Consider the following 26,654-nt stretch of genomic DNA (forward strand, 5'->3'; position numbering starts at 1 on the left):
AAGGCAGGGCAGGGCTTTCTGGAAGCTGTGGCATTCACAGAACCCATTGGTTGCACTTCTAGAGAAACTTTGGGAAAAAAAAAGCCCAACTTTTTTTCCCTTTTTTTTTTTTTTACAATGTGAAGAGACATGAAAATTATACATATTTATGGGATACCATGTAATGTTTTGTTACTTGGGTGCCTTGTGTAATGTCCAATCAGGAAAAATATATTTATCCTTTAAGCATATAGCATTTCTTTATATTGAAAGTGTCTAAAATCCCATCTTATGAGGCAGCACTATTAGGCTGTTAGAATTGTATCTGCAAGTCAATCGAACCTGTTAAAAATGAATTAAAAATTAAAATGTAAAGGAATCCGACTTCCTTTTTTTTAGATCAGCATGCATTTCATTTACTGTGTGTAGTTGCCTTGCTGTGCTATCAGGGCCCCGAACTTGTTCCTCCTCCTGCCCAGCTCTCCCCTGGTATGTGCCGGTTAGCTCTTCCCTGTCCCTTCCCACTTCTCTCCCCAGTCCCTGGTGAACTCCATGTCATGTTTGAATTTTGTTCGATCACCTTTTTTAAAATTTGAATTCCACATATATTTGTCTTTTCTGTGCTTGGCTTATTTCACTTAACACAATAACCCCCATTTCCATTCCTGGTATTACAAATGACAGTTTCATCTTTTTTCTGGTGGCTGAGTAATAATCCATGGGATAAAGGTACTGCGTTTTCTTTATGCATTCGGTGGATGGACGCCCAGATGGTTTCTGTTTCTTGAGCTGTTGTGAATAGAGCTGCAGTGAACATGGGAGTGCAGGTGCTTGCTGGACAGGCAGGGATTGCTGGAATATGGCGGCCCTATGTAGTGTTTCTTTGTGGAACCTCAATGCTATTTTTCACTGGGTCTACTATTTTACTTTCCCAGCAGTGTTATACACATGTTCTTTTTTCTCCACATCCTCTTGTCTTTTATCTTCTTGGTAGTACTCAGCTTTCTAGAGTAACATGGTCTGCTTGTGTTTTGGTCTGCATTTCCCTGATGATTAGTGATGCTGAGCATTTTTTTTTTCATGTACCTGTTAGTCATTTGTATATCTTCCTTTGAGAAAAGTCTATCAAGCCCACTGCCCATTTTACATTGGATTGCTTGTTGTTGTTCCTGAGTTCCTCCTATGGTCTGTGTATTAACCCCTTCTCAGAGGCTTCCTTGCAAATATTTTACCCCATTCTGTAGTTTTTGGGTTTACCGTATTGATTGTTTCCTTTGCTGTGTAAAAGCTTCCTTAGTGAAGTGAACGGCCCATTTGTCTATTTCTGCTTTTGTTTCCTGTGCTTTTGGTTCTGATCCAGAAAATCTTTGCCCATTCTATATCCTCAAGTGTTTTCTCTATGCTTTCTTATAATAGTTTCAAATTTTCTATCTTGTTTGGTTCTTCTGTTTTGAATTGGTTCTTGTATGTGATCAAGGACAAGGATCCAGTTTCATTGTTCAGTGAGGTTTTCCAGTTTTTCCAACCCTGTTTTTGAAAGGGCCTCTCTCTTCCCATGGCCATTTCTGAGCAGCTTTGTCACTGACCCATTGACTGTGGATGTGGAATTGCTTCCAGGGTCTCTTGAATGCTAGTCGTGTATGGGTTTGTTTGTATGCCAATACCATACTGTTTTAATTACTGTGGCTTTGTGATACATTTTTAGTCAGGTGGTATATTACTTCCTGCTATGCTTTTTTTTTTTCTTATAATTGCTTTGGCTCTTTGCTTTTTTGTTGTGATTCTAAAAAAATTTTTATAGTTTTTGTTCTAAAGATGTCTGAGATTTTTGATAGAGTGCATTGAATCTGCAAATCACTCTGGGTAGCACACACACCGAAATGATCTCTCTTCCCATGAATACGAGCTATTTTTGCATTTTTTGTGTGTGTTCACTTCTCCCTCTTGTCAGTGGTTTGTAGTTCTCTTTCACACTTTTTTGGTATTTATTGGTAACGATTGCTTCCTTCATTTATCGTTCATACAGTGCACTATTGGCATAGAGCAGTGCTTCTCATGATTACTGATCCGATTGTATTGATGTGTCTATACTGCCAATGTGCTTGTTCTCAGTTTCTTGTTGGGGTTACTGGAATTTTCCAAATGTAAGATCATGCCATCTGCAAACTGGAACGGTTTGACTTCCCTCTTCCCGGTGTGGATGGCCTTTGCTTCTTCTTGCTTGGTTTAGTTGAACAGTGGTCAAAGTGGGCAGCCTGCTAGCAACTTACAGAGAGAAGGCCGTCAGCTCCTCCGTTAGTGCAGTGTTAGCTGCTGGTGTGAGGCACATGGGCTCATTTGTTCAGGAAGTGTTCTTGACAATCTGATCTGGCTGTTTCACCGAATGGGAATTAGCCACAGTATCAATAACACTTCCTGAAGGCTTTGCCCATGGTCAGCGTGCCACCACCAAGGAGCTGAAGCCAGCCACAGTAGATTGTGTTGGTGACCTTTCCAGGAAACCAGTTGAGAAACCAGCCCCATGGTTGCAGTTTTTGCTGCGTGGTGGTGAGTATAAGCCATTTGAGCAGAACCTGCTGCCCTTGGCCTGTGCAGCGGTTCCTTTTCATGAGCTGTGGGGACAGTGAAGTGGAGCATGGCTCCCTGGTGGGTGGGAAGGGAACATTGCAGACGGATGGCTTTGGAAGCCTTCCCTGAGGCATGGCAGGTGGCCGCAGGGCGCTCTGGGAGCTAAGTGTAACAGGCAGCTTGGGGATATTCTCAGAGCAATGTAGGGTGTGTTGGTGCTGTGGCTGGGTCCCTGTCTTGGGGAGTGGTGACTGCTGCTCCCCAGGGTACACAGAACCTTGTTCTGGTGTTAGGTGGAGCATTGGTGGTGCACAAAGGCCTTGCACAGCTCAGGAGAGTGGCTGAGGAACCCGGGAGGCCCCGGCCATCCTGGGCCTGTTGGTCTTGTCTGCCTGTTGGTTTCCCCACTTGTGTGTGCATCCCTGGGTGGGACGAGTTAGCGATCAGCAGTACCAATGGAATCTCAGATGTGACTGCAAGCAAGCAGCCATGTTGCCTGATTGGGTCAAAACTTGGAGAAGTGTCTCCTTCTTGTTCTGATTCAGGCCTCCCACAAGAGGGTCAGAGGTTGCACTTGGGTGTCTGCCGGCAGGGTATAAATGAGTCCTTCCTGACAGACACAATGTCAGTGGTTGGAGTAGCTGGAAAGTGTCTGACCTTATGTTCCCTGAGGAGATCTAGCAAGCACTGGTCCCCAGCACTTAACAGTTTCCAGCTGAGCCAAGGTATTGGGAGGACAGCAGCAGCGTGGGCCAGGGCTGGATAGATTGGTTCTTCTACTCACTGCTGCCCCCTACCTGTCACAGTCTGGCATGGAAATGCCAGTGCGTTTGAAAACAGTAAATTGTGGCTGCTGTGAGATGCAGCACGCTATGGGGCTTGTTTACCTTTGCTTTGAGTTATACATTATGATTTATCATTGACTTATGATGTGTCCTCATATCACAGAAGACATAAAAGTAGAAGCCCAGGGTGGGGGGAATATGAAAAAATAAACGACTTGAATTTTGGAGTGCAAACTTTTGAAGATGGTCTTAAAAAAAAAATCTGTTGAATGGTGTTAGTCACAGAGATAATCACTGATTTGGTTTGATAGCCAAAGTACAGCATCCTAAGGAGGAAATTAGAGGGATCGTGTCCATGATTGGAATCAGGTAACATTAGCACGCATTTCGTCTTTTCTGACATGTGTCTGATACTCATGTTAACCAAAACGGAGGGGTTTTGAATAAGCCGTGGATTCAGGCTCTGCCATTTGTGGCCAGGGTAGACTTGGTTTGGCTTAGTGTATTGCTTCAGTTCTTCCCATTATTATGGTTCCTGCTTGTTCCACAAATCAGGTAAGTGAGGTGTGCCCCAGTATTTGTGTCCCTGTTGATGTGTGAACAATTCTTATTTATTTTTAACAGGGACCTCCGGAACAATCTTATCAGTAGCATAGACCCCGGTGCCTTCTGGGGACTGTCTTCCCTGAAACGGCTGTAAGTATTTGCATAGCCTCCTGGGAGTATGAACTGCTCCTTTGAGAAGTTGCTCTTCGTGTAGCATGAAAGTAGAGTGGATGTGTCATACTGTTGAGTGGCTTGCGCTGGTCAAGTCACTGAAAGAACAGAGTGTTTGATATCGTTGGCTAGAAGGTGTTTATTTGCATAGTTGTTGCTTTGTTTGGTTGTAAATGTTTGTGTCCCTTCTATCTTGGGATGCTGGCACTGTATCAGTTTACCAGCGTAATCTGTAGCTGGCTGTGACTCCACTGAAACTCTTGGTTGTCAATGCTGTGTAATATGGGGCATCTTTCTGATAATGACTTACCATTGCTATTTGCATGTGCGTTATACAAATCTGTATGTTTGTATGTGTCTGTGTACGATGGTGGGAATGATGATTGTGTTAAAACCAGGATTGAGTTTATTACCAGTGAAGCTAAGCGAATTCCTGGGTCCTGTGTGGTGCTGCTGTCCCGGGCCTACTCCCGAGCCGTACCCCTCCGCCGTGGCCCTGAGACTGGTCCTGTCTGCACAAGCCGGCATTGGTATTCCGGGGCACTGGCCGTTGCCGGGCTCTGGCCTCTGGGAGATTGCAAAAACAGTGTTATGGAAGGACCCATCTCTTGGTAAAAGAATGTAGAGAGAGGAGGTTGGACCGAGGTCAGGAATTTGAGATTTCTCCTCTACACAGTAGGAGGACCCTGTAGTCTTTTGAGTGTGGGGTTGTCATGGTGAGGTTTGTGTTTCTCATGGCAATAAGGAGAAGCTGCAGGAATGCAGACACCAGGCACGGAAATGCAGACAGACATCGTGGTGAGTAAGGCCAGTACTATGGTTGTTTCCTTTTTCTTACAGTCATCCTTGAAGCTGGTCCTTGGCTCATTTTCTTCCCTTTGCAAGGAGAAACATCACTTTTATTTATTGAAGCTTTATTATTCCTTTTTCCCTCCTGCAAGGTGCCTGTGGCCTCTTGGTAGTAAGTGTGTGGTGTCAGAGCATTGACTGCAGCTCTCGGGTCGGTCTGTCCCGTAGAGTTGGGCTTACTTCCTCACTGGGACTTTTGTGCTGGGATCCCTTGGTGCCCAGGCATCGAAGTGTGAGAGTCGTCTCCAGTGGGCGGCACAGATGCAGGTGCCGGACATAGCTTTAGCAGAATCTGTGAGGCCAAAAAGGAGGACCTTGGATGGAACCATTCCTCCTGCTAACTCGGAGCATGTCTGAATGTTTCCCTGCAGTATCGTTTTTCTAGAGGAGTGTGACTCCTGCTGCCAGAGAGGGCCACTTTTTATTCCTTCCTTCTCATCCGCACTCACAACTGTTAGATAAAAGATTAATAACAGTTGCTCTATTCTGAAGTAGAGGTTGACGGTGATCTGAGTTTTAATAATAATAGAACACGTACATGAGGGTGTCCTAAGGATCGTTTGGAATTTCATAGGTTCCCCGTCAGGTTCTTAGTCCTTCGGTAAATAATTTCCCAAGTACTGCTCTCCAGTAGTAAACCAAGTTCTTGTTCGGTAGCATGCAATTACTGCCACTGTTCCAGGCATTGCCTTAGCATTTTTTCATTGCATTAAATAGTCTCTGGTGTTTTTGCCTAGGGAGGTAATTGCCATTTATAATGTTCTTCCCACTAGAAAACATTCTGAATTCCAAACAGCCGGCTTATAATTGAACTTGCAGCACACAGCTCGCGAGCTGAAGGGGCGCTGCGTGCGCACTGCGAGGGCTGGGAAGAGACTTGGCAGCAGTGACGTTTGCTGGTTGCTCACAGACATAGACCCTTTGTCGTCTGGGGCCTTAAATCATTCATGCCGATTGTGCATCTCGCCTGTCAGCGCCACGGGGAGCGTGTCGTCAGGATCCCGTGTTTGTGCCTTTGGTTTTCTAGGTCATTTGAAGCAGGAAGATGAAGTGGTTCTGAAGGATGAACTAGCAGAAGCAGGTGAAACCTAGACAGGTTCAGTTTCTCTTTTGCTTTATCAACAAGTTCAAACTGATTTTAATCCAAAAGAAAGCCCATTATCAATACCTCACTACCATTTTAAGTAGATGTAGCTGTAATGAAATTGTTTCCCAAAGAATTATTGGCAATTACACCACTTAAAGCTCAAAATTGAGACAGGAAAATGAATAAAGCTCAGAAATGCTTGTTTAAGCAACACTTCGCAAGATGATGCCTAATTTTCTTAAATGGTAAAACCCAGAAATAAAATGAAAATCAGCTGAAATGAAAAAGAAAGTCTCGCATGATTAAATTGTTAGTGTAATATCCCAGGAGCCCGAGCTGGGAGCCTGAGCTGGGAGCAGAATTGTTGATAGGGACTCTCATTGCTTGAGATTCTTCTGTGAGGAGTTGCTGGCAAGAGGAAGAGGGGTGGGCCTGTGAGACCTTGAACATCAGGGTTACTTAGAGTGGCTACTGAGCTGTCTAAGGAATATTTAAATTGAGTAGGTACTAGATTCCACAGCTATGTCCTTGCAGTTTGTAACCAGACTAATACATTTTTCGGCCGTTGACAAATTTGTAGCTTGGATTCTAACAGTATGAGTTTGAAAATGAATGGATTCCACTGGTTTTATTTTAAGAGTCATTCAATGTGTGACTCAAAGAAGTGTGCTCTTCTCAATAGGCCCTAGTGTTCCATAGCTCACCGGGGCAGCTAACTTACACAAGGATGTGTTTTGTGCTGCATAAAGAACTGAGCCAAGGGCAGGTGGGGTCCGTAAGCAGAGGAGGGGTGGGAGGTAAGCAGAGTGGACAAGTATTGTTTGTGTTAATCACACATCAAAAAAATAAAGTCAAATAAAAAAAGCCAGCCAGTGAAGCAGGGTGGGTGGAGAGGGGCGATGTGTATTCTTCCACATGGAGACGGGTTCTGATGTTGCAGAAAGCACAAAGTGGTTTTTTTTTTTTTTTTTTTTGGAAGGTTTGGATTAGAGGTTTCTAATTCTTTCAAATTCAAAGTGTGATGAATTATTCAAAATGTAACAAATAAAAATGGAGATTCATTGTTGTAGAATTTTCTGGCATGGGGTTTACCGAGTCCAGTGAGAACAGTGATGAAAGACATGGCTTGCATTTCAAAGTTTCAGAAATTGTCAGTTTTTATCTCCCAACAACTTTCAAACCTGTGGAAGCCTCTGATTAAAAAATAAAATTACATTTGTTGTGCTTGATGTAAAGCAAAATAAGTGAAGGTGTAACAAAATATTAATTCACAATTCTTCATCTGTTGAAAATAAAGACGGGCATAGATTGAGGAGAAGAACTATTTAGAAAGCAACATTTCCTAGGAAATAGACGCTAGAACTGAATGGAAACAAAATTGGGCCCCTTCCTGGGTGATGGTAAAGTAATTCAGCTTGGGGACTTAGCGATCTATAAAAGCTAACCCAGTTGTTTTACTCAGTATTTTAGGAAAGGAGTTAGAAATGTTGAAATTTCAAATGTTCTCGAGGAATTGAAGTTTCTTTCTTCAGGTAATTTGCCCTTTCCCCGGTGTGTGATGCTTGCTGGCCAAGGTGGGCCTGTGTTCTCCAGCCTCCTGAGCTGTGGGCCACACGAGGAACTGGCTCGCAGACACGGTGATAGATGTCACCTTGACCAGCTGTTCTGGAGGAGTGTGGAGGAGTCATGCGTGAGAAGTCGAGGCGTTATCACGAAGCCGTGTTCACGCTGCATGCCAGAGCTGCGGGAAGCAGGATCCTTTTCTGTCTCGGTGCTGTGCTTGCTCACCTACATCAGGCCGACGGCTCAGAGAGGCCAGAAGGAAAGACGCTGTGTGTGGTTCCTGGAGCGGAGCTCAAGCGTGAGGTGTGCGACGGCTTTGTTGACCAAGGCAGCTGGTTGATACTCTACCTCTGCTTCTCCTCAGGGACCTGACAAACAACCGCATTGGCTGTCTGAACGCAGACATATTCCGAGGACTCACCAACCTGGTTAGGCTGTAAGTGTACCTTTTGTTCTCGGTTTTGTCCTGGCTCACGTCTGTCTGTTGTGGGTATCTGGGGAGTGAAGCAGTAGATGGAACGTGTCTCTTTTTCTCTGCCTTTAGCAAAAAATAAAATAAAAAAACCAAATATATCCCAAGTTGAATTCAGTAGAATGTAACGATCTGTGCCTTATTATATTGTAATCCACACAGGTGATGTGCATAGAGCGTGATACGATCCGGTCTAGGGATTGTTCTCTAAACACGCTGAGTTTTAAATGATCTGAGTCCTGACATAGATCTCTCTGTCACTTCAAAACCAGCAAGAAAATACACGTGGGAGCATTGGATCCATTCCCCATGTATTCGTGAACACGAATGCTAGGTTTAATATAAAGTAATTTCTGTAGGGGTTTTAAAGCATCGGCTGGCTGGCAGTCATCCGAGTAGTATGATATCCAGGAAGTACAATACGTTTACAGATCTCTTCCCTTCAGGGCTTGGGATTTCAGACTTTGGAATACTGGCGTGCTCATAATGAGATATCCTGAGGATGGGAACCAAATCTAGATGCAGAATTTGTTTCTACTTCATATATACCTATTATACATTGCAGTCTTTTTAATGATGTTTTGGCACGAAGTGAAATTTCTCGGATTGAAATGTTTAGGATATGGGGACATTTTGAATTTCAGTGTTTTGGATTAGTGTTGTTCTGGCTACAGACCTCACCACACACGCACACACAAGATGTTTCCTGCAGCAGAAAACACGCTTGCGTTGGCAGGTGTGATTGAAGCTTCATCGGTTTGGGGGCATTTCTTGGAGGAGGTAAAATGGGAGGCTGTGGTTCAGATGATTTGCCGGTGTTTGGATTAGAAGGGAGAAGAAGCTGGACCGGCTCTGCGTGGAGGTGGAGCCGAGAGTCGGGCGGAGACCAGAGGAGCGGGAGTGAAGCAAGCTCCTAATCAGGCTGCTGGCCAGGTGATGTGGGCTGCGTTGCCCGCGGGGATCAGTAGTCCCTCAGAGGGGTTGTGATAATTAATTACAGTTGAACTTAAGTGTGGTTGTCTCTGCATATCCAAGTATGGAAGAACTTTTGATAAACGAGCAGAATTTTTAAAAATTTATTTAGAATAAATTCTGTTTGAGAATCATTAGAAACAAGGCCGATTGTTCACAGTAGAGGGTTGGGGTGTATCTGTTTCTGTTGGAGTGTGTGAAAAGCAGACAGAAGCTTAGAACAAAGCCAGAACTGGAAGCCATGGGAAGCTTATTTGTGCAAAGATGACATCGGCTCATATTTTAGAGATGAGTAGCCTGGGAATAGGGTTCAGCGTGGAATGCTGGAAGTAGGGCAGACACTCTAGAAACTGCAAGGGCTGTCTGTTGCTGGTGCTTCCAACTATGTGCTTTTGATTTCACTCACCTTGACTTTGACAAAGCAGCTCGTCGTGGTCAGGCCAGTTTTCTGTTGCTGCAGTGCCATATCCAAGGCCAGGCGATTTATACAGAAAGGGTTTATCTTGGCTTGTGATTCTAGAGGCTGGGAAGTCCAGGATTGGGAGGTCGTCTCGAGAGAAACTTGTGTTACTTCCAAGCGTATCGGAACAAGAGAAGGGGAAGAGTGCAGCGGGGACTAGACTCCTGCTCCCTGCCCATTCTCCCCGGGAGCGAGCCTGACTGCTTGCTGAGGGCCTGCCTCCGTCCCAGCAGAGGGCGTCCTCCCCACACTGCCATGGCAGCACGCAGCGTTCTGGGCATTCCAGAGGAAGCAAAGCCCATCCCGTCCAGGGCAGAGTCTTCCTAGTGATCTACTGAGGAGGGGAGGGAACTTAAAATCAGCTTCTCCACTCTGGATGTTTGCGGAAAAGACTCGGCCTCACAAAGTTGATAAGTAAAAGATTAATTAGCTATAAAGCTCTGCTCATGATGTGCAATTAATAAAATCAGTTCTATTTTAACTCATTTGTAGCTTGATTGCAAATACTCTTTATTGTAGTGCTGCTAATATATCTTGAAACTTTCGCTTTTTTAGTTTTGAAGATTTTTTTTGAAATTGACAAAATTAGGAAGAAAATTTTAGCTTTTTTTTTTTTTTTTTTTTTTGCATAGGAATAGCTTACACTGAAAAAGCGACAAATCTCTGATTTTATTGGGTTTAGTTGTGGATTTCTACCTTTGACCTGGGGACCTGACCCATGGCTAAGTGGGTTTTACACAAAAAAGTGTTTGATACAGCACTTACAATTTACATAAGCTATTGTTTTGTTTTATTTATTTTCTTTTATCCAGCTCCTCTAGAAAGTGGGTGTCTATTACGTTTTTACTAATTAATTCATGCCTGTTGTCAGGATTTATGGGTCATAGTCATATTGAATCCAAGGGAATTGTTACATGGCATACAAGTAAAATGGCCAGACTTCTTGCTTTGAGACTTAATTGATATCATTATGTAGCCCATGGGATGAAAGATATTTAAAAAGGATTGTATGGATATCTTAGATTCTCAGGCATCCAGTAAGGCATGATGGTTACTCTAACTCAGTTCTTATCAGTTCTCATGTTAATGTGCACATGCAAAGACAACAGTAATAGATTTTTGTGACTTTTCACTGCAAGAGTCTTTGGCATACACAGAAGTATACTTGGCTTATATTCTCAAGATCTTTGTTTTTGTCCTTATATGGTCATTTGGGTTGAGAGAGGTGACAGATTGAGAGCTGCCGATCTGGAAACTTGGGGAAAATGTTCTGTCTGGGCTGCTGCTACTCTCAGGTCGCTGAGCTCTGCCAGCCGGGTCATTGCTGGTTGTGGAAACTGGTAGCAATTTGTATTTCAGAAGTGGAGACCAGCATGTTCTTAATCCTGCAGGACAGTCTGGTAAGTAATGGGGCTTGTCCTACTTCTTACCTCAGTCATTCGCCCCCTTAAAGCTTCCTCACAAGAGAAACCCCACAACAGAAGGCAGCCCGGAGCGGATCCTTGTCGGAGCGGATCCTTGTTGGAGCTCCTTCCTCCGCCCGCCCTTCAGGGCGACTCTCTGGGTCTCCCTGCACCTGCAGACCGGGTGTGGACTGGGCCTCTTAGCCAAGGCAGGTGGAATTCCTCGGGCCCTGAAGAGACCTTGGCAGATAGTCTGTAGCATTCTCACTCAGACTGCTCATCATTTTGAAACAAGTCTTGGCTTTGGACAGTTCAGGTTAAAATTGAAATAAACATGTCAGAGGCCTCTGCGAACGTGGGAGGTTGTAAAATGGATACGTTCTGTGTATTGGTCTTTGTTTTCCTGTGGTAACGTCCCCCGACCATGCCCTGCAGTGTACCCATCCTCCTGCACCCCATCTGCTCTCCTGCTGCCGTGGACGTGGATGACTGACTATAGAACCGATACAGCGCTTCGGCCCTTCACTTAGGAGTCAGGCAGTCAGAAAACCGAAAGCATTCCTTTTTAAAAATGAATTGTGATCATTGAAGATCTTACATCCTTAATATTTTTCTATGAAATATATCTGAACAATATTTATAGCTTCTCTTATAGGTACTTTGCCTATACAAAAGATTCTGCATATATCAAAGTTTTTATGAAGAACCTTATAAAAAATTATGGACTCTGTTGAGCAATGGAGCCATGCACAGGTGAAGGAAGAGATGTGTTCCTCTCCACCACGTGTCGTGTTATTCTGAGACAGCCTGTGAATTCTCCCAAGTGCGTCTCCTTTGTAAGCAGCTAGGGAATGTTTTTAACTATAGTCGTGGAAAGCGAACCAGTACAACAACATTTACATTGTATTGGTATCAGTGATTACCTTTGGAAGGATGTGCATAGTAATATAGAAACACTGTATCATTTTCTGTAAGGGGTTAGAGCATCCTCATGTTTGGCTGTCTGTTGTGGTCAGGGTGCCCTGGAACCAGTCCTCCAGGAGTGTCTATGCAAATCATAAAGCATATGACAGCACTTTCAGGAGTTGAAATGTATTTGTTCACCAAGTTAAAAAGCATTCATGAGACAGTAAATAAAAATAAGAAGGGCTGGAGGTAGGGTCAGGGTGGATATGTTGCCTGCCACTTTGAACTTTTCAAGATATAGGAATAGTGGCTTTGCTGTTGCTGAGAGAGAGAGAGAGAGAGAGAGAGAGAGAGAGAGAGCTAGTACTTCAAGGCTGGAGTGTGATTCCAGTGTTTTAATATATGTAATATTTGTGTCATTTGTGTGGCCCTCAGACTCGAGCACATTACTTGGTTGGTATTCTGCGAGGCACACAGGCGTGGCAGTCTCTTCTAGCATGGGGGTGGGGAAGAATTGGGATTTACTGGGAGGATGGCGTACTCCTTACCAGTATGGTTTCTTCCCTTCTGATTTCCCAGGGAAGTATCTCATAATACACGTAAGAATCGAATGTTCGGGCTTGGCGGCGTGGCCTAGTGGCTAAGGCCCTCGCCTTGATCCCATATGGCCACTGGTTCTAATCCCGGCAGCTCCACTTCCTCTCTGTCTCTCCTCCTCTCAGTATATCTGACTTTGTAATAAAAATAAAATAATAAATCTTTAAAAAAAAAAGAATCAAATGTTCACATTAAGCGGCGCTTTTTTGCTAATATTTACATCCTAATTAGTAGGATGAACTTTGCTTTTTACAACTCAGAAACATTGAAGAAAAAGCAGTGCAAGCTCATCTTATGAGGAATGTGCGTGCGTTGTGGCCCTGTTTTAACACTGACGCTCAAAGCCAGTCTTGAGTTAGTGGCACGCTCCAACCTTGTCTTTCCAGCTTGTTTCTTTTAATCGTTCCGGTAGTTGTATAATGATACAATTACAATGATAATTGTATAGCTTCATAGCTGTTGGATAGCTTCATAGCAATGCAGTTGTTCATTTTAAATGTAGCTAACTCTTTCAAAAATAGGTGGCAAGGTACCCTCTGATGGCTGTGTCCTTTTTTAAACCCATTTTTGATACCCATTCTCATAGATTAACCAAGAGAAGGGCATCTCTCTCTCATTATTGTTTTGATTTGCAAATACTGTTTTGTGTGTGTGTGTGTGTGTTAGGTTCATAGGCAATTCTCCTACGAGGTTTAAAAGCCTTTTTTTATTAAAAGAGAAAAAGGGGGCGGAGGGTGGCTCTGAAACATTTATTAACGTGGTGATGCCCCACTGGAGATCCTTTTATGCTGATTTGAAAGGGGCTGATGATTCTGTGCGAATGAGTCGTCCCACCCAGGACCTACAGGTGGCTACAGGTGGCTGCAGGTGCAGCAAACACAGCTAACCTCCCAGTTTGTTTTCTGTCCTGTTCTTACTGATCGTCCGCCTACCCTTCATCGCTGCCCTCCACACTTGAAGGGTTCAGAACCCAGAGGGGAGGTTTCCTGCCTGCCCTCTGCTGGGCTGCAACCCCGTAAGAATTCAGTTTTGCCTTGGTTGCTACGTGCTGCCCTTTTCCTGCAAGTCTCAACCTTAGAAGCCTCCTGCAGGGGCTGGGATGTGTCCTGAACAAACTGTGGTCAGGCACCTCCTGTCCCCAGCATGAGATCAGCAGCCAGAGGCCCTCCTCTCCCTGTGTGTGTAGAACTGCTGGAGGAGATTGGAAGGAATCCTGTCATTTGCAGCAGGGAATCTTCTGTCTTTGATTCAAGCAAAATGCTGCAAGATTTAGCTTGCTTACAAAAGGCTTTCCACACAAGGGGAAAACAGAGAGGACAAGGTTAAGGTTGCATTATGGCCTCGATTTCTTCTTTCAGACCCCATACTCCTTCCATTCTGCTCATGCCTTTCACTCAGTTACAATGTGATGCCCCCACCAAGCATTGACATTCTCTGCTTTCTCTTATTTGAGAAGTTGTAATTTCTTACTGGTTCTTTAGTTTTTAAAGTGATCACTGAGTGCACACCTGGCGGTACCTCTAGTGGAATTCAGTAAGGTAACTTTCAGGTTTACCTGGCAGTCTAGTCCATCTGTATTTTAAATTTTCATTCATTTGTTTGAGAGACAGACATCTGTCTGCTGGTTCTCTCCCCAAATACCCTGCATTGTTCAGGGCTGTGTCACTCTGAACTCACACACGCCAGAATCTCAGCTCAGATCTGCCATTTGTATGGCAGGGGCTCATCTGCTTGAGCCATCACTGCTGCCTGTCTGGATTTGTGAGCAGGAAGTTGGAGTTACGAATGGAGTCAGGACTCGGTTCCAGGCATGCTGATAGGATATTCAGTATCCCAAGCTAAGTCTTAACTGGTTATGTTCCATTATCCTTTATGTAGGATTCCTAAAATGGAGCAACAAATACATCTGTTATGGTAGTATTAAAACAAATATATCTCTGAAATATTTGTCACATCAAGATTTGGGACTTTTAAAATTAGGCTGCAAATTGGGCAACCTGGAACTTTGCTTGACCTGCCCCCAGATCCAGCCGATGGAAGTCACAGCCTTGCCCAGCCAGGCCTGCCCCCAGCCCCAGCTCTCACTCTTGCCAGTGGAAGCTGTAGTCTAGCCGGGAAACCCCCATATTCCCCTACCAGCCTACTCCCCACCCCCACCAGATCTTGAGGGTGCTGGTAGGTGCTTCAGCCCGGTTTGGCATGGCCCACTCCCAGACTCGAGTATTGCAACCTAGTCCTGCTTTTCCCAGCCCTACCTGCTCCCAGACGTGGCCCACACACATGCTGCAAGTGCTGCAGCCTTGCCTGGCTTACCCTGCCTGCATCTTTGGCTCTCTTGCTCCCCAGTAAGAGCTGCCACCCAGCAGATCAAGGTCTCCTACCAGGCCCATTTGCAGCTCCAAATCCCATGTGTGCCGGTGGATGCCATTGCCTTTCTTGGCATGCTCTTCCCTTGTCTGTTCTGTATGTGCTGGCAGGCACTGCAGCTTGGCCCAGCCCAGCCTCCACCCGTCCCTGGATCACACAAGTATCAGGTGAGAAATGTGGTTCATCATGGCTTGGCTTGTCACTGCTGCATTTCCCCCACCCCTTCCCCCTGACCCACTCCAGTCCTTGCACAAACCAGCGGTTCTGTGACCCACAGAGGTTACAGATGTGAACCCACAGAACCCCTACAGAATCTATGCCTGTATCTGGTTCTCTTACATTCTGGTGGTTGCTGCGGCCCAGCCTGACAGGGACCCCCTCTCCCCCACACCGCTACACTTGCCAGCAGGTGCTGCAACCTAACCCAGCCAGGCATGCCCTCCAGCCCTAGCTTTTGCGTATGCTGGCGGGCAGGGCAGGATGCTTCTCAGCACATCTGATGTCTGCCATGCAGGCAGATGCCTTAGCCCGACCCATACATGCCCTTTGGTTTCCCTCTTCTAAACCACCCCATCTCAACCACCTCATCTACCTACAAGTACTGGGACTTACTCTGTGGAAGCCCTCGGAAATCACTCTTCACCTAGCATTCATCCTCTCCACAGGCATCTCTTTAACATGTCTCCAGACCCTTCCCCAGGCAGTCTGCAGTCCCTGCACCGTGTGTCTTAGGGACATGCCTGGGGTTTGGGGTAGTATGTCCTAGCAACTGTGCTGACACACTGCTAGAGTTAACACAGTTTTGGCATTAACCAGTCCCAGAACGTCTTCCAGCTGTTGGCTGTTTCTTTCCCAGATGTGTTATCGGTTGTCGAGGTGCAAAGCAGCCTAGGCAGTTTTCTATAGCTGGGGGACAGTATTTTTTAAAAGTGATTTTTTTTTCTATTTTCCAGAAACCTTTCAGGAAATTTGTTTTCCTCATTATCTCAAGGAACTTTCGATTATCTTGGCTCATTACGGTCTCTGTAAGTAAGAGTTATTGTTGGTATTTTGATGAACATATTTGTTAAGGACATTTGTTGCATGGTTGTGAATCTGTGAAAGTTTGAATCTTGCTTGAGAGATCGCTCTCACTCTAGAAAACATTGAATAGATCTTAATAGCACGTTTTTATACCAAGCAGCCCTTTTCTCCTTAGAATGTTATGTCACTCTAATCTATATTCACAATAGATTGGTAATTGTTTCTGTTGTGCTTTGTTTTCAAATCAGAAAGTGTTGGTGTTTGACTAATTAAATCCCCAAAGGATAAAATGTCCCTCCTGATGAGAAATTCATAGTTAATAATATTCTAGACATCTGAGATTTAATTTTATCCTGTAATCCCTGCTTCAAACTGAATCCCAGGCTTCGAATGATATTTCTAGGGATGTTTATTGAAAATGCTTTCTGCTTCATGTAATGTTTTTCAAATCTTCATTGTATATAGCTGAGGGGATTGAGTGTCCCCTTTTTGCAGGGAAGCCCCCTCTCTACCCGATGCCCTGCTCGGGGTGTGTTGCCTGCTCCCTCCCCGCCCTGCCTTCCTCTGCACCTGTCGGTTACCTCAGCTCTCCAAGAGCTCATGCACATGAGCTCACAGCGTCCTATTCCAGCTCCTTTTTTAGTGGGTGGTGTTAGGGACTCACAGATGCTGCTGCGTGGCAGTCACTCGGGTATTTTACAGTTTTCCCCTTTGCTGTTCACCATCTTGCCCTTTTTCCCTCTTTGCCTCTGCTGTGCCCTCCCCTGCACTGCCATTGTGCTGATGCGCTGTGTTAGAAACATGCACAATATGTTCACTCTCGGCGCTCTGTTGATTTCTTTCTATAGAACCTACTACATCCTTTTTTGGTTCTATTTATATTTTGTTCCATTTTTATAGTATCTCCCACGTGGCCCTGTGCAGTGTCTTGAATTTATTTTTATGAGCTGCACTTGCCAAGATGTGTTGAAATATGAATAGTCAGTACTTAAAGCAACAAAGGATGGAAGAAATTATTGTGTGTATATCTAATCTCTGTACATCTTTTTTTTGTTTGTCTCTTGTGTCCAAGAGCCAAATTATAAAACTTTCTGCCACAACTAAAATGAATTTTTATTTCCTTGCCTAATAAATGATACTCTTTTTGTCCTTTTGATTTGGTGAGTCACTGTCTCTTAAGTTTGTAAACACCCGTAGTGTCTGTTGCCTTTAGATTTGTGAGTGTCTACAGAGTCATTGGATAGAGCAGAAAGGTGTCAGGACATTGCACTCTAATCAGATATGTAGAACAGTCCAGCACTGGTGTTTTCTCATTGTCCAAATTAACAAAGTATTTGCTGTGATTTGGGGCTAGACCATAGCCGTGAAGCGGACAAGCTAAGGAAGACTTAAACATTCTTTGTTAAGCTGTGTGCTTCTTGTCGATAAAGGATGGGAGCTTTGTGTTCTGGAATCCCGGGATAAGGAACTTATTACACCGGAGAGGGGCCTCTAACAAATAGTTTTTATTTCTGTACCGACTTGGAAAATTGAGTGCCAGTGTCACAGGGGAACAGGGTTGGGGGCCAGCATCTGCAAGACAAGTTATTGGAAAGGAGACCCTCAGGGTGAGGTGGACAGCGTTGTGCTTGCCGTCAAAAGGGGCAGCGAATAAAAGCAAAAGGGCCATTGAATTGTATTCACTCTAGTCTCTAACGTGTCTGTGTTTGTTAACAGAGAGTTTCAGACTGAGTATCTTTTGTGTGATTGTAACATACTGTGGATGCACCGCTGGGTAAAGGAGAGGAACGTCACAGTGCGGGACACCAGGTGTGTTTATCCTAAGGCCCTGCAGGCCCAGCCAGTCACAGGTGTGAGACAGGAGCTGTTGACATGCGGTAAGGATGAAAACAACACGGAGAAAGTATTTGCCGGATTGTGACTTGTTACTGTGCTTTTCTTGGCAAACTGCAACGATCTGATGGAACTGAGTGGGAGATGCAGTCATTAATCTTGGTGGATTTGATAATATTTAGTTTATCCTAATAATAAAGCCAGGTGGATGAAAAAAAAAAAAAAGCCTTGTTGTTTCTGTTGGTGTTGAAGATAGCTGTTTTTAGGTTCTGAACAGCTTTCTTGATGAAATTCAGTTTCTGGCAGATGAAGAGAAAGGAGAGTGTACTTCCTAAGTGTTACAGCCAGGACCGGGCCACACTGAAGCCAGGATCCTGGAACTCCATTCGGATCTCTCTCCTGGTTCAGGGCATGCATTGTACAGGGAAGCTAGATTTGAAGTGGGATAGATAGCTAGGGCTTGAGCCCGCACTCCGGTATGGAATGTGGACATCATGAGCAGTGACTTCAAACTCGCTATGCCTGCCATATCAACATCGTCACTGTTTCAATGATAAAATCTGCTCTTTAAAATAGTTATGAGCAGCAACATGGAGTTCTGTAAAGAGCAAACAAAAAAGGGCCATGTTTACATTCTTAGCACTCAAAGATAACTAATAGGCCATTGTGCATTATCTTCAGCATCTTTTTTTCCTGTTTTAACAAAAAATATTGCTGCATAATTAATGTTGGATTAATGTAAACTTATGCACACCAATCCATTGTGTACATGTAGCCATAATTTAACAGCTTATTAGTAATGCAAATTTACCTTATTATAATTTTTCCATAGAGTTGTGATTAATTTATTTGTATGTATTTTAGTGTATTTGCTGTTATTCTTTAGAATATATTTCTACTAAAACAGTTGTGTGTTGGACAAATGTACTAAATGTTTTAAAACTTTCAATGACATTTGTGGAGCTTTTTTACATATATGGTGAAAATTTCTCCCTTTAATTTTTTCTAACTGGAAGGAAAAATGTCATCGTTTATTTAAGATTTTAGGGTCCTGCATGATAGCCTAGTGGCTAAATCCTTTCCTTGCATGCACTGGTTTATGTCCTGGCTGTTCCACTTCCATTCAGCTCCCAGCTTGAGGCCTGGGAGAGCAATAGAGGATGACTCAAAAGCCTTGGGACCTGTACTAGGTTGGAGACCCGGAAGAAGCTCCTGGCTCCTGACTTTGGATTGTCTCAGCTCCAGCTATTGTGGCTACTTGGAGAGTGAACCAGTGTACAGAAGATGTTTCTCTCTGTGTCTCCTTCTCTCTGTAAATCTGGCTTTCCAATAAAAATAAATAAATAGAAAGATTTTATTCCTTTCCTTCAAAGAATTAGAGAGCATCAGAGAGAGCGCACATGAGGTTGTGTTTTGTTGGTTAGTTCACTTCCCATAAGAGTTGGGGCTGAACTTAGCTGCACTGAAATCAGGAGCAATGAGCCTCACCCAGGTCTCCCAACGATGCAGGGGCTCCAGCACTGGGGCCATCTTGTGCTGCTTTCCCAGGCATGTTAGCAGGGACTTGGATCAGAGGTAGAACAGCCCTTGTGGGTTGGCAGCATCACCAGTTGTGGCTTGATCTGTTGTACCAGCCCAACAAATACCATCTTTGAAAAAGTGTAATCTGTAGGACTTAATTTTATGTGTACACATTAGATTTACAACCAGAAGCCAGTGTTTGAATAAAAGGAGTAAAGTCTCCAAAATGTATTTTAAGTTTGTAAATATCTCTGTGGTCATCTGACAGCTTTATTTAACCGCAGTGAAGGAACAGCTTGGAAGGTCTTTGCTGAGTGTGATGTGGTTCGGCTTCGCTGTTACCTGTTTGTGAAGTTCTCTAGTTGCCTTGTTGGTGCTGGGCTCACTGAAGGATTTATTTTTCTCCCCTCGTAATTTCACTCAGAGTTTCTGTAGCTTTGTTGTAGTCTGCAGGATGGAATATGGCGTTGTGTTTGCTGGTGGACTCTGTTTTCCCTTGCAGATCCTCCCCTGGAGTTGCCCTCTTTCTACATGAGTCCGTCGCATCGGCAGGTTGTGTTTGAAGGAGACAGCCTTCCCTTCCAGTGCATGGCTTCCTACATTGACCAAGACATGCAGGTGCTGTGGTACCAGGATGGGCGAATAGTGGAAACGGATGAATCTCAAGGGATCTTTGTTGAGAAGAACATGATTCACAATTGCTCCTTGATTGCAAGGTAGCTTTCTTAGGTGTAGACTTGTTTCTGTAAATTTCCTTTGTCCTTCAGGAGTTGTAATGTCTAGCTGGAATGTGAGTTAATATTTTTAAATAAAGATGATTGAAATGTAAATATTTAAAATCAATTTATTTAGCTGGAAGGTGAATTAATGTTTTATTTATTTAAAAATGCAGGCAACTCATATTTCCATTTGCCTATTGTTATGTATCTTTAGTCATCATTCTCAAACACTTGAGGAAGAAAAATCTTGTATAAAAAGAAAACACTAAAGAAAAGGAAGATATTAAATTGGTAAATCTGAACTATAAGCTTCTTAGTTGTTTTAGTAATGAAAAACTTAAAGGAACTTGTTAAAACAAAAACAAAAATAAAAAGGTAACATTTATATGATAGTATCACTCTCCAGCTATTTTCACCAAATCTTTGCCTGTAGACACTAAATTTCCTTGTCCTTTCTTAAGTCCATTCTTCTCCAGTCATCACATTGCTAAGAAGCTGAGGGCTCTCTGAACCGATATTGCTTTTTGGAAGTTTCTGTGATCAAATACTGTATTTTATATTTTCTCATTTGAGAATTCCTGCATGTTTATTAAGATGGCTGCTTTCATTTGTATCTTCTGATGCTTAGAGTTGGCAGTTTTAAATCTTTGCTTGCTAAGTCCAGCTTCTGGGTCAAGTTGGAGATCATTCGTGCTGAGTCCTTTTCTTTTCAATGTGGTCTGCATGTTTGCTTTTGTTAATTATTATTTATTTGTATATTGACGTTGAACTTCAACTTGAACATTCTGATGATCTGCTGAAAAGTTGAGGAAGTATATTGTATGGGCCAAGGCCAACTCACTGGAACCATTAACTAAGAATAACTCATTCCATTTCAGATGGATTTAAAATACTTACATAATATCCTTCGTGTTGCTTCTCAGCCAATAAAGTCTAAAATGTTTACTCTCTGGTCCTTGAAGAACACTCTTGTTGACCCCTGACTTTGAATTGGCTTATAGTCCTTCAAAGAGAACTGATTCGTATTTCTTCAGGTTGAATACCTTGGCTGAACTCAAACTCCTAGCTGGATTCTCTGTTCGGTGACCGTTGAAATCACAGTGTCTTCCCCCCGTATGGTTCATGGGTCAATAAGAGACCTTTCAGCTAGGCTTCTCCTACCTCTTTCTTCCAGGTTTCCAAAACTTTTCTTAGGTAAAAGCTGTCAGAAATCTTTTCTGTATTCCTCTGTGCGAGTCCTTCCTTTCTGGTGGTAGTTCTGCTTTAGTTTCTACCTGCTTTTATTCACTTTTCACATGTTCAAACAATTGCACTTTGTAATTTTTCCATACTTTTTGATTGTTAATTGTAGGAAGGTTTATATGAGCTCCTTGGCCATTACTGGAAACAGAATTCCCTCAATAATGGATAAGACTATTATAGTCAGCATAGCTTTTCATACCGACAGCACTGTGATGATATTCCAATTGCATATATATGTATGTCAAAATTCACCAGATTGTACATTATAAAGTTTATGTCAGAAAGAAAATAGTTGACATATAGCATCCAAGCTTTGAAACAATTTGATTTTTTTGAGAATTCTTAGGCTGTGTTACTATAAAGTAAGTAGATTTATATGTCTATTTCTGCAGTTCTAACTTAAGCTCTTCTAAATTCTTGCAGTATGAAAAGCTTAATTCTAAGGCTCACAAGTTAGCTTAGTGTTTTTTTGCGTTGAGACAATTAAGTTGAGTGAAAATTGCTCATGTAAGACTCAGAAGTCCTTTAACCAGAGTTTGCCTTAGGATAGTCAAAACAGTGTAAAGGAAGAAAACAAATCATCTTTGACTTGGGTAATGTGACATGCTTATTGACTGTTTTTGGTGTTCTCATGCCATTGGTGTTTCATCAGTAAGTGCCACTGGTTGCAGTTTGCTCACAGGTGAAACTGAAATGACTTCTTTTTCCTTTGGACTCCAAGTCTGCTACCTTGCAGACTCCTGGCAATTTGATTCTAGTGTTTGCGTTTAGAGAACTGATGATCTTGTAGAGTCTGTACCAAGAAGGTGCTTGTGGAATGCAGTGGGGATGTGGGTCTCAGCTGGAAAGCCAGAGTACCCAGGGCACAAGGTGGATATTGCAAGGGATGTGTTTCAGTCAGCATGTGCTGGAGGCCGTGCAGCTACAGTGCCAGTAGGTCATAGCGCGGATGTGTCAGGTTGTGCTTGCTGCATCTCCTTTGTGGGTGTCTGACCTCAACAAGTGAGGATTAGGCCACTACTGTGGTTCCAAGTGAGCACTCTGCGGTACTCTCTAGAAAGGGAAATGATGGTGTTTTCCTTTGATCTCAGTCTGAAGTTTGAAAATTGCCTAAGTTTCCAACAAGGCACCCACATTCCATTAGAAGCAGTTGTTATTCATGAGTAAAATAAAAATCTATTTCAAATGTGTAGATCTTATTTCAAATGCTTTCCAAGTTACTAAGGATAAAGATACTCAGTTTTGGGATTTTATTTAATAATCAGAATGGCATAAAGGTGATTTTTTTGGATTAGGATCATCATGGAAAAATTGAAGACTCTGTAACTGAGACATTTGAGAACTCTGGATTAAGGGAGGCTTTTCAATGCCAAAAATGTTTTAATCTTTTTTTCCTGGTTCAGTAGAACCACATACAGTAGAGTGCACAATAGATTTTCACCTTATTTAGATTTAATGTCAAGCTCTTGTTTTTCCTTTGGTCATTTCATTTTGAAAGTCATGACTGTGGTATATTGATGTATTTTTCTAGCTTGTTTAGGAAAGATAATACACATTTCCTGCCATGGTGCAGGATGCATCAAAGCTTCTGGCTTGATTGGGCCCTCTTCTGTGTCCATAATGATTTAGGACACTGAACAAATGTGTGTTAACTTGAAGACATACTTGTGTAAATTAATTTGGATGAAACATGCTTTATATCTAATTATTTCTTATCATTTATGTCTACATAACTGCAAAGCATAGTGGGTCGTGGGGAGATATAAAAGTTAATTGAAGGTTCTGACATTGGTTCCTTAATTAATAGATTGTCTGCTCAAGAATTATGACTTCATCTTGACTGGGGAATTTACTGTCAGTAACTTAGAAATATAGCTATTTTATGAATTGAGGTATGCCCTTCAATGGAGAACTACTTTTGCAATAGCACAACTTATTTCCAGTATAATTACTCTTTCATGTGGTGTTTTGCTCTAATTTTTTCTTTGTTATGCACTTCCTACTGCTCTTCTTGAGCTTCCTACTTCTCTTCTTGTATTGCCATGCCTGAATATGTTTTGTTAGAACTTGTAGGCAGGTGAATGTGACTTGGGAGCTTAGCTTTGGCTGAAGGATGCACCAAGAAGTTTCTGCCTTGAGTGCTTCCTGTACGCTGTCGTGCTGAGTTCTCCCTGTTCTAGAAGGAGAGTTGTCATTTGTTATGTTCCCTTACACCTCACTTGTATTTGCTGTTTTCTTTTCATTGAAGTGGGAGGGAATGGTCAGTTCTATTCATTTCTATGTAGTGATTGCTTGGCCCACAGTGGATTTTCATGCATTATTTGCAGATTGAGTGATTCAGGCCTGTATATGGTAGTTGCCTTTTAGCCTAATCATATTTTCTCTCTCTTAAAATCTTTCTTCATGCAGTGCCCTAACCATTTCTAATATTCAGGCTGGATCTACTGGAAATTGGGGCTGTCATGTCCAGACCAAGCGTGGCAACAATACAAGAACTGTGGATATCGTGGTATTAGAAAGCTCTGCGCAGTACTGTCCTCCGGAGAGGGTGGTCAACAATAAGGGCGACTTCAGGTCAGCACTGTGTTAAGATTCACTGAGAAATACTGTGGTTTCCCCAAAGTTTAGACTCTGTGGAGAGCTGCTAACTGCTGCCTTAGACTCCGTGTACTCTCAGTTCCTTTAAAGCGTCTTTAATGTTATTATTTACTTAGTGTTCTTTATGGTCAGAGATTTTAATGACTTTATAGTTGATATAAAAAAGGAATATATTGCCACCTTAAACAATAAATATTGTTTCATCCCTGGTTTGTATCGTCTCTGAAGATACTTCGGCTAATTACTAGCTGCAGCTCCAGTGTTTTTATTATTATTGGTTTAAAGATTTGTGTGTTTATTTGAAAGTTATACGTAAAGAAAGAGGGATAGAGAGAGATCTCCATCTACTGGTTCACTTTCCTTGTGGCCACAGTGGCTGGGATGAGGCCAAGCCCTCAGCAGGGAGCTAGAGATCCGTGTGGGTTTCCCACGTGGTTGTCACGACCCAAGCAGTTGGGCTCCTTAGCCGCTTTGCTCAGGCTGTTAGCTGCATTGGAGGTGAATTGGCTAGGAAAGGAATCAACGTTCAGATAGGATGCTGATTGTTTGACCTGCTACCCCACAAGTGATGGCTCCTGAACGCTAGTCTTTTAATGAGGAAATTATTTGGGATTGATTTTTCAAATTCAAGGTGAATCAGTAATAACGTCCATAACTAAGTTAACTTCTTCATTACTTTTTCTGGTCTTGTTTTGTTTTGATTTTTTTTAGCAAAATATTCCTGACATAAGCATATGGGAATAGCATTGCCAATATATATGTATATATATATATTATGCTTGTTAAAATTGATCTATAGTATTTATGTTGCATACTTTAAGGTGAAATTCATAAAATTTGAATCACCATCTCTTTCAAGCCTATTATGTTTTTGGTTTATGGTGGATTTTATGGAACTCATAGTTTTTGAGTGGTTTTCATTGTTAAATTAGAAGAAAAATTGAAATACTCAACTAGTGAATGAATTATTTATCTTTTGACACTCCTTCAGCTGTTATGTACTTAAACTCTCACTGTATTAATAAGATTTAGTTTCGTGTTGCTTGAGCTGTTATGCAGTTTTTAGTAATCAATTCTATTTTAGGGTGACTGATACTGTAATGTAGTACTTTCTGTATTATGTGTCAACTGCAGATTATGTTAAATGTGTTTCATTTACTTCCCAGTTTGGGATAAGCATGGCTTGGGTAGTAGTGTCTTTTCCCCACTTAGTGTTGAGGGTCCATGGCAGTGGAGTTGTGTTGTCACTGGTGTTGGGATGAGCCAAGGTCAGAGATTGACAGGGACACATGGGGCTCAGCATGGGATTATACTCACAGCTAAGACACATTGCTGCCGTGCCCATAGAATCCACTGCTCTCCCGCAGCAAAAATGCAGTGGACTTTTTGTTTGTTAAGATTTAGTTAAAATTTTTTTTTATTTGAAAAATAACTACTACTAAGGAAATCAGAAAGAGAGAGGAAGAGAGAGAGAAAGAGAGAGAGAGAGAGAGAGAGAATGAAAATGAATCATACTCTGGTTTATTCCCCAAATGACTGCAGCGGTCAGAGCTGAGCCAGCCTGAAGCCAGGAGCCAGACTCCTCTTCTATGTCTTCCATATGTGTGCAGGTGCCTAAGGAGTTTGGCCGTCCTCTAATGTTCTCCCAGGCCATAATCCAGGGACCTGGATTGGAAGTAGAGCAGCTGGGACTCGAACTGGCTTCTGTGTGGAATGCTGGTGCTGTGGGCCAAGGAGTAACATGCCGTGCCCTTGCCGGCCCCAATCAGTGACTTTTGAGTGTTTAGAATGCTGTTAGAATTTTAGCTCATGGGAGACTCAGCTCCTAGCATGTTTACTAGGAGATGATCTTGGAGTCCCTGTGCTCGGCATGCCCCAAAAGGGAAGCACATTGCGTCTGCTGTTCTGTCAGCCCTAGTACAGTGAACCACCCGTAATGCCCATTAACTGCCCATGCGTGCACCTGCTATGTCAGGTTCCCGAGCATGACTTGGAGGGTCCGATTTGCAAGCAGGTCTTTCTAGAGACAGCAGTCTGGGACTTCCTGTGATATCATCTTTATTCCCATGTATGAGCTCTGCCTCCCAAAGGTCCAGTTCCATTTAGGTTGGGCAAGATTCTAATTTCCTGTAGCTTACAGTTGTAGAATCCAATAATGACAAAAGTAATTAAAAAGAAACACAAAACCATTTGTCGTTTTGTTAGGTACAAGTCGATTTTCCTACTTATAACAATATTTAGATGCTTTCAGAATTTTATTCTACAAAAATATTTCACTCTTTTTGGTGTTGAAGTGTGCTCAGCCAAGGACTGACATGGTGCTGTGAGGGCAGCCTTCACATATGGTGCCTGCAGCCCTCATGGGAGTGCCACTTCAAGTCCAGGCTGCTCTGTTTCTCCCTAGTCCTGCTAATGCACTTGGGGAGACATTGATGATGGCCCAGATGCTTGGGCTGCTGCCACCATGTGGGAGAAGAGGATGGAGTTTCTGGTTCCTAACTTTGGTCTGGCATAGCGCTTGTTGCATTTGAGAACAAAACTGCATAGATGCATATAGCTTTATAGAGAGGGATATACTAACCTGAAAAAAGGTTAGTCCAAGTTAAAATGTAAAAATGTTTTGATCCTTATTCTTAGAAAGTAGTTTTGTATATTCTTCCTGACCTTCTCTGTGATTGTTCTTGAGTCGTCCTGATAATGCTTGTTCTACTCGGTTTGCCTGTCCTGTAGCTGTTCTTACTCTTCCTGTCTCCATCTCCCTAGGTGGCCTCGAACGCTTGCGGGCATCACCGCGTATCTGCAGTGCACTCGGAACACCCATGGCAGTGGGATCTACCCTGGAAGCCCACAGGATGAGAGAAAGGCTTGGCGCAGATGCGATCGGGGTGGCTTTTGGGCAGAGGATGACTATTCTCGTTGCCAGTATGCAAATGATGTTACAAGGGTTCTTTATATGTTTAACCAGGTAACTAGAAAGCAAATGCTTAGGATCG

General features: G+C 43.0%; 1 protein-coding gene across 2 annotated transcripts in view; it reads left to right on the plus strand.

Moving 5' to 3' along the window:
• Positions 1 to 26,654, plus strand: part of ADGRA3 (adhesion G protein-coupled receptor A3) — a 111,648-nt gene that overhangs the window by 39,869 nt on the left and 45,125 nt on the right. The window contains exons 3-9 of one of the 2 annotated variants that reach the window (XM_058670258.1): positions 3,957 to 4,028; positions 7,913 to 7,984; positions 15,679 to 15,750; positions 17,465 to 17,625; positions 19,605 to 19,818; positions 23,473 to 23,637; positions 26,425 to 26,626. In XM_058670258.1, coding sequence (XP_058526241.1) covers positions 3,957 to 4,028; positions 7,913 to 7,984; positions 15,679 to 15,750; positions 17,465 to 17,625; positions 19,605 to 19,818; positions 23,473 to 23,637; positions 26,425 to 26,626 — 958 coding nt within the window. Of the gene's footprint in view, positions 1 to 3,956; positions 4,029 to 7,912; positions 7,985 to 15,678; positions 15,751 to 17,464; positions 17,626 to 19,604; positions 19,819 to 23,472; positions 23,638 to 26,424; positions 26,627 to 26,654 lie in introns of those variants that run through there. The other variant, XM_058670259.1, reaches the window with a different exon arrangement.

Source organism: Ochotona princeps, chromosome 11, assembly GCF_030435755.1.
Source record: "Ochotona princeps isolate mOchPri1 chromosome 11, mOchPri1.hap1, whole genome shotgun sequence".
Lineage (NCBI taxonomy): Eukaryota > Metazoa > Chordata > Mammalia > Lagomorpha > Ochotonidae > Ochotona > Ochotona princeps.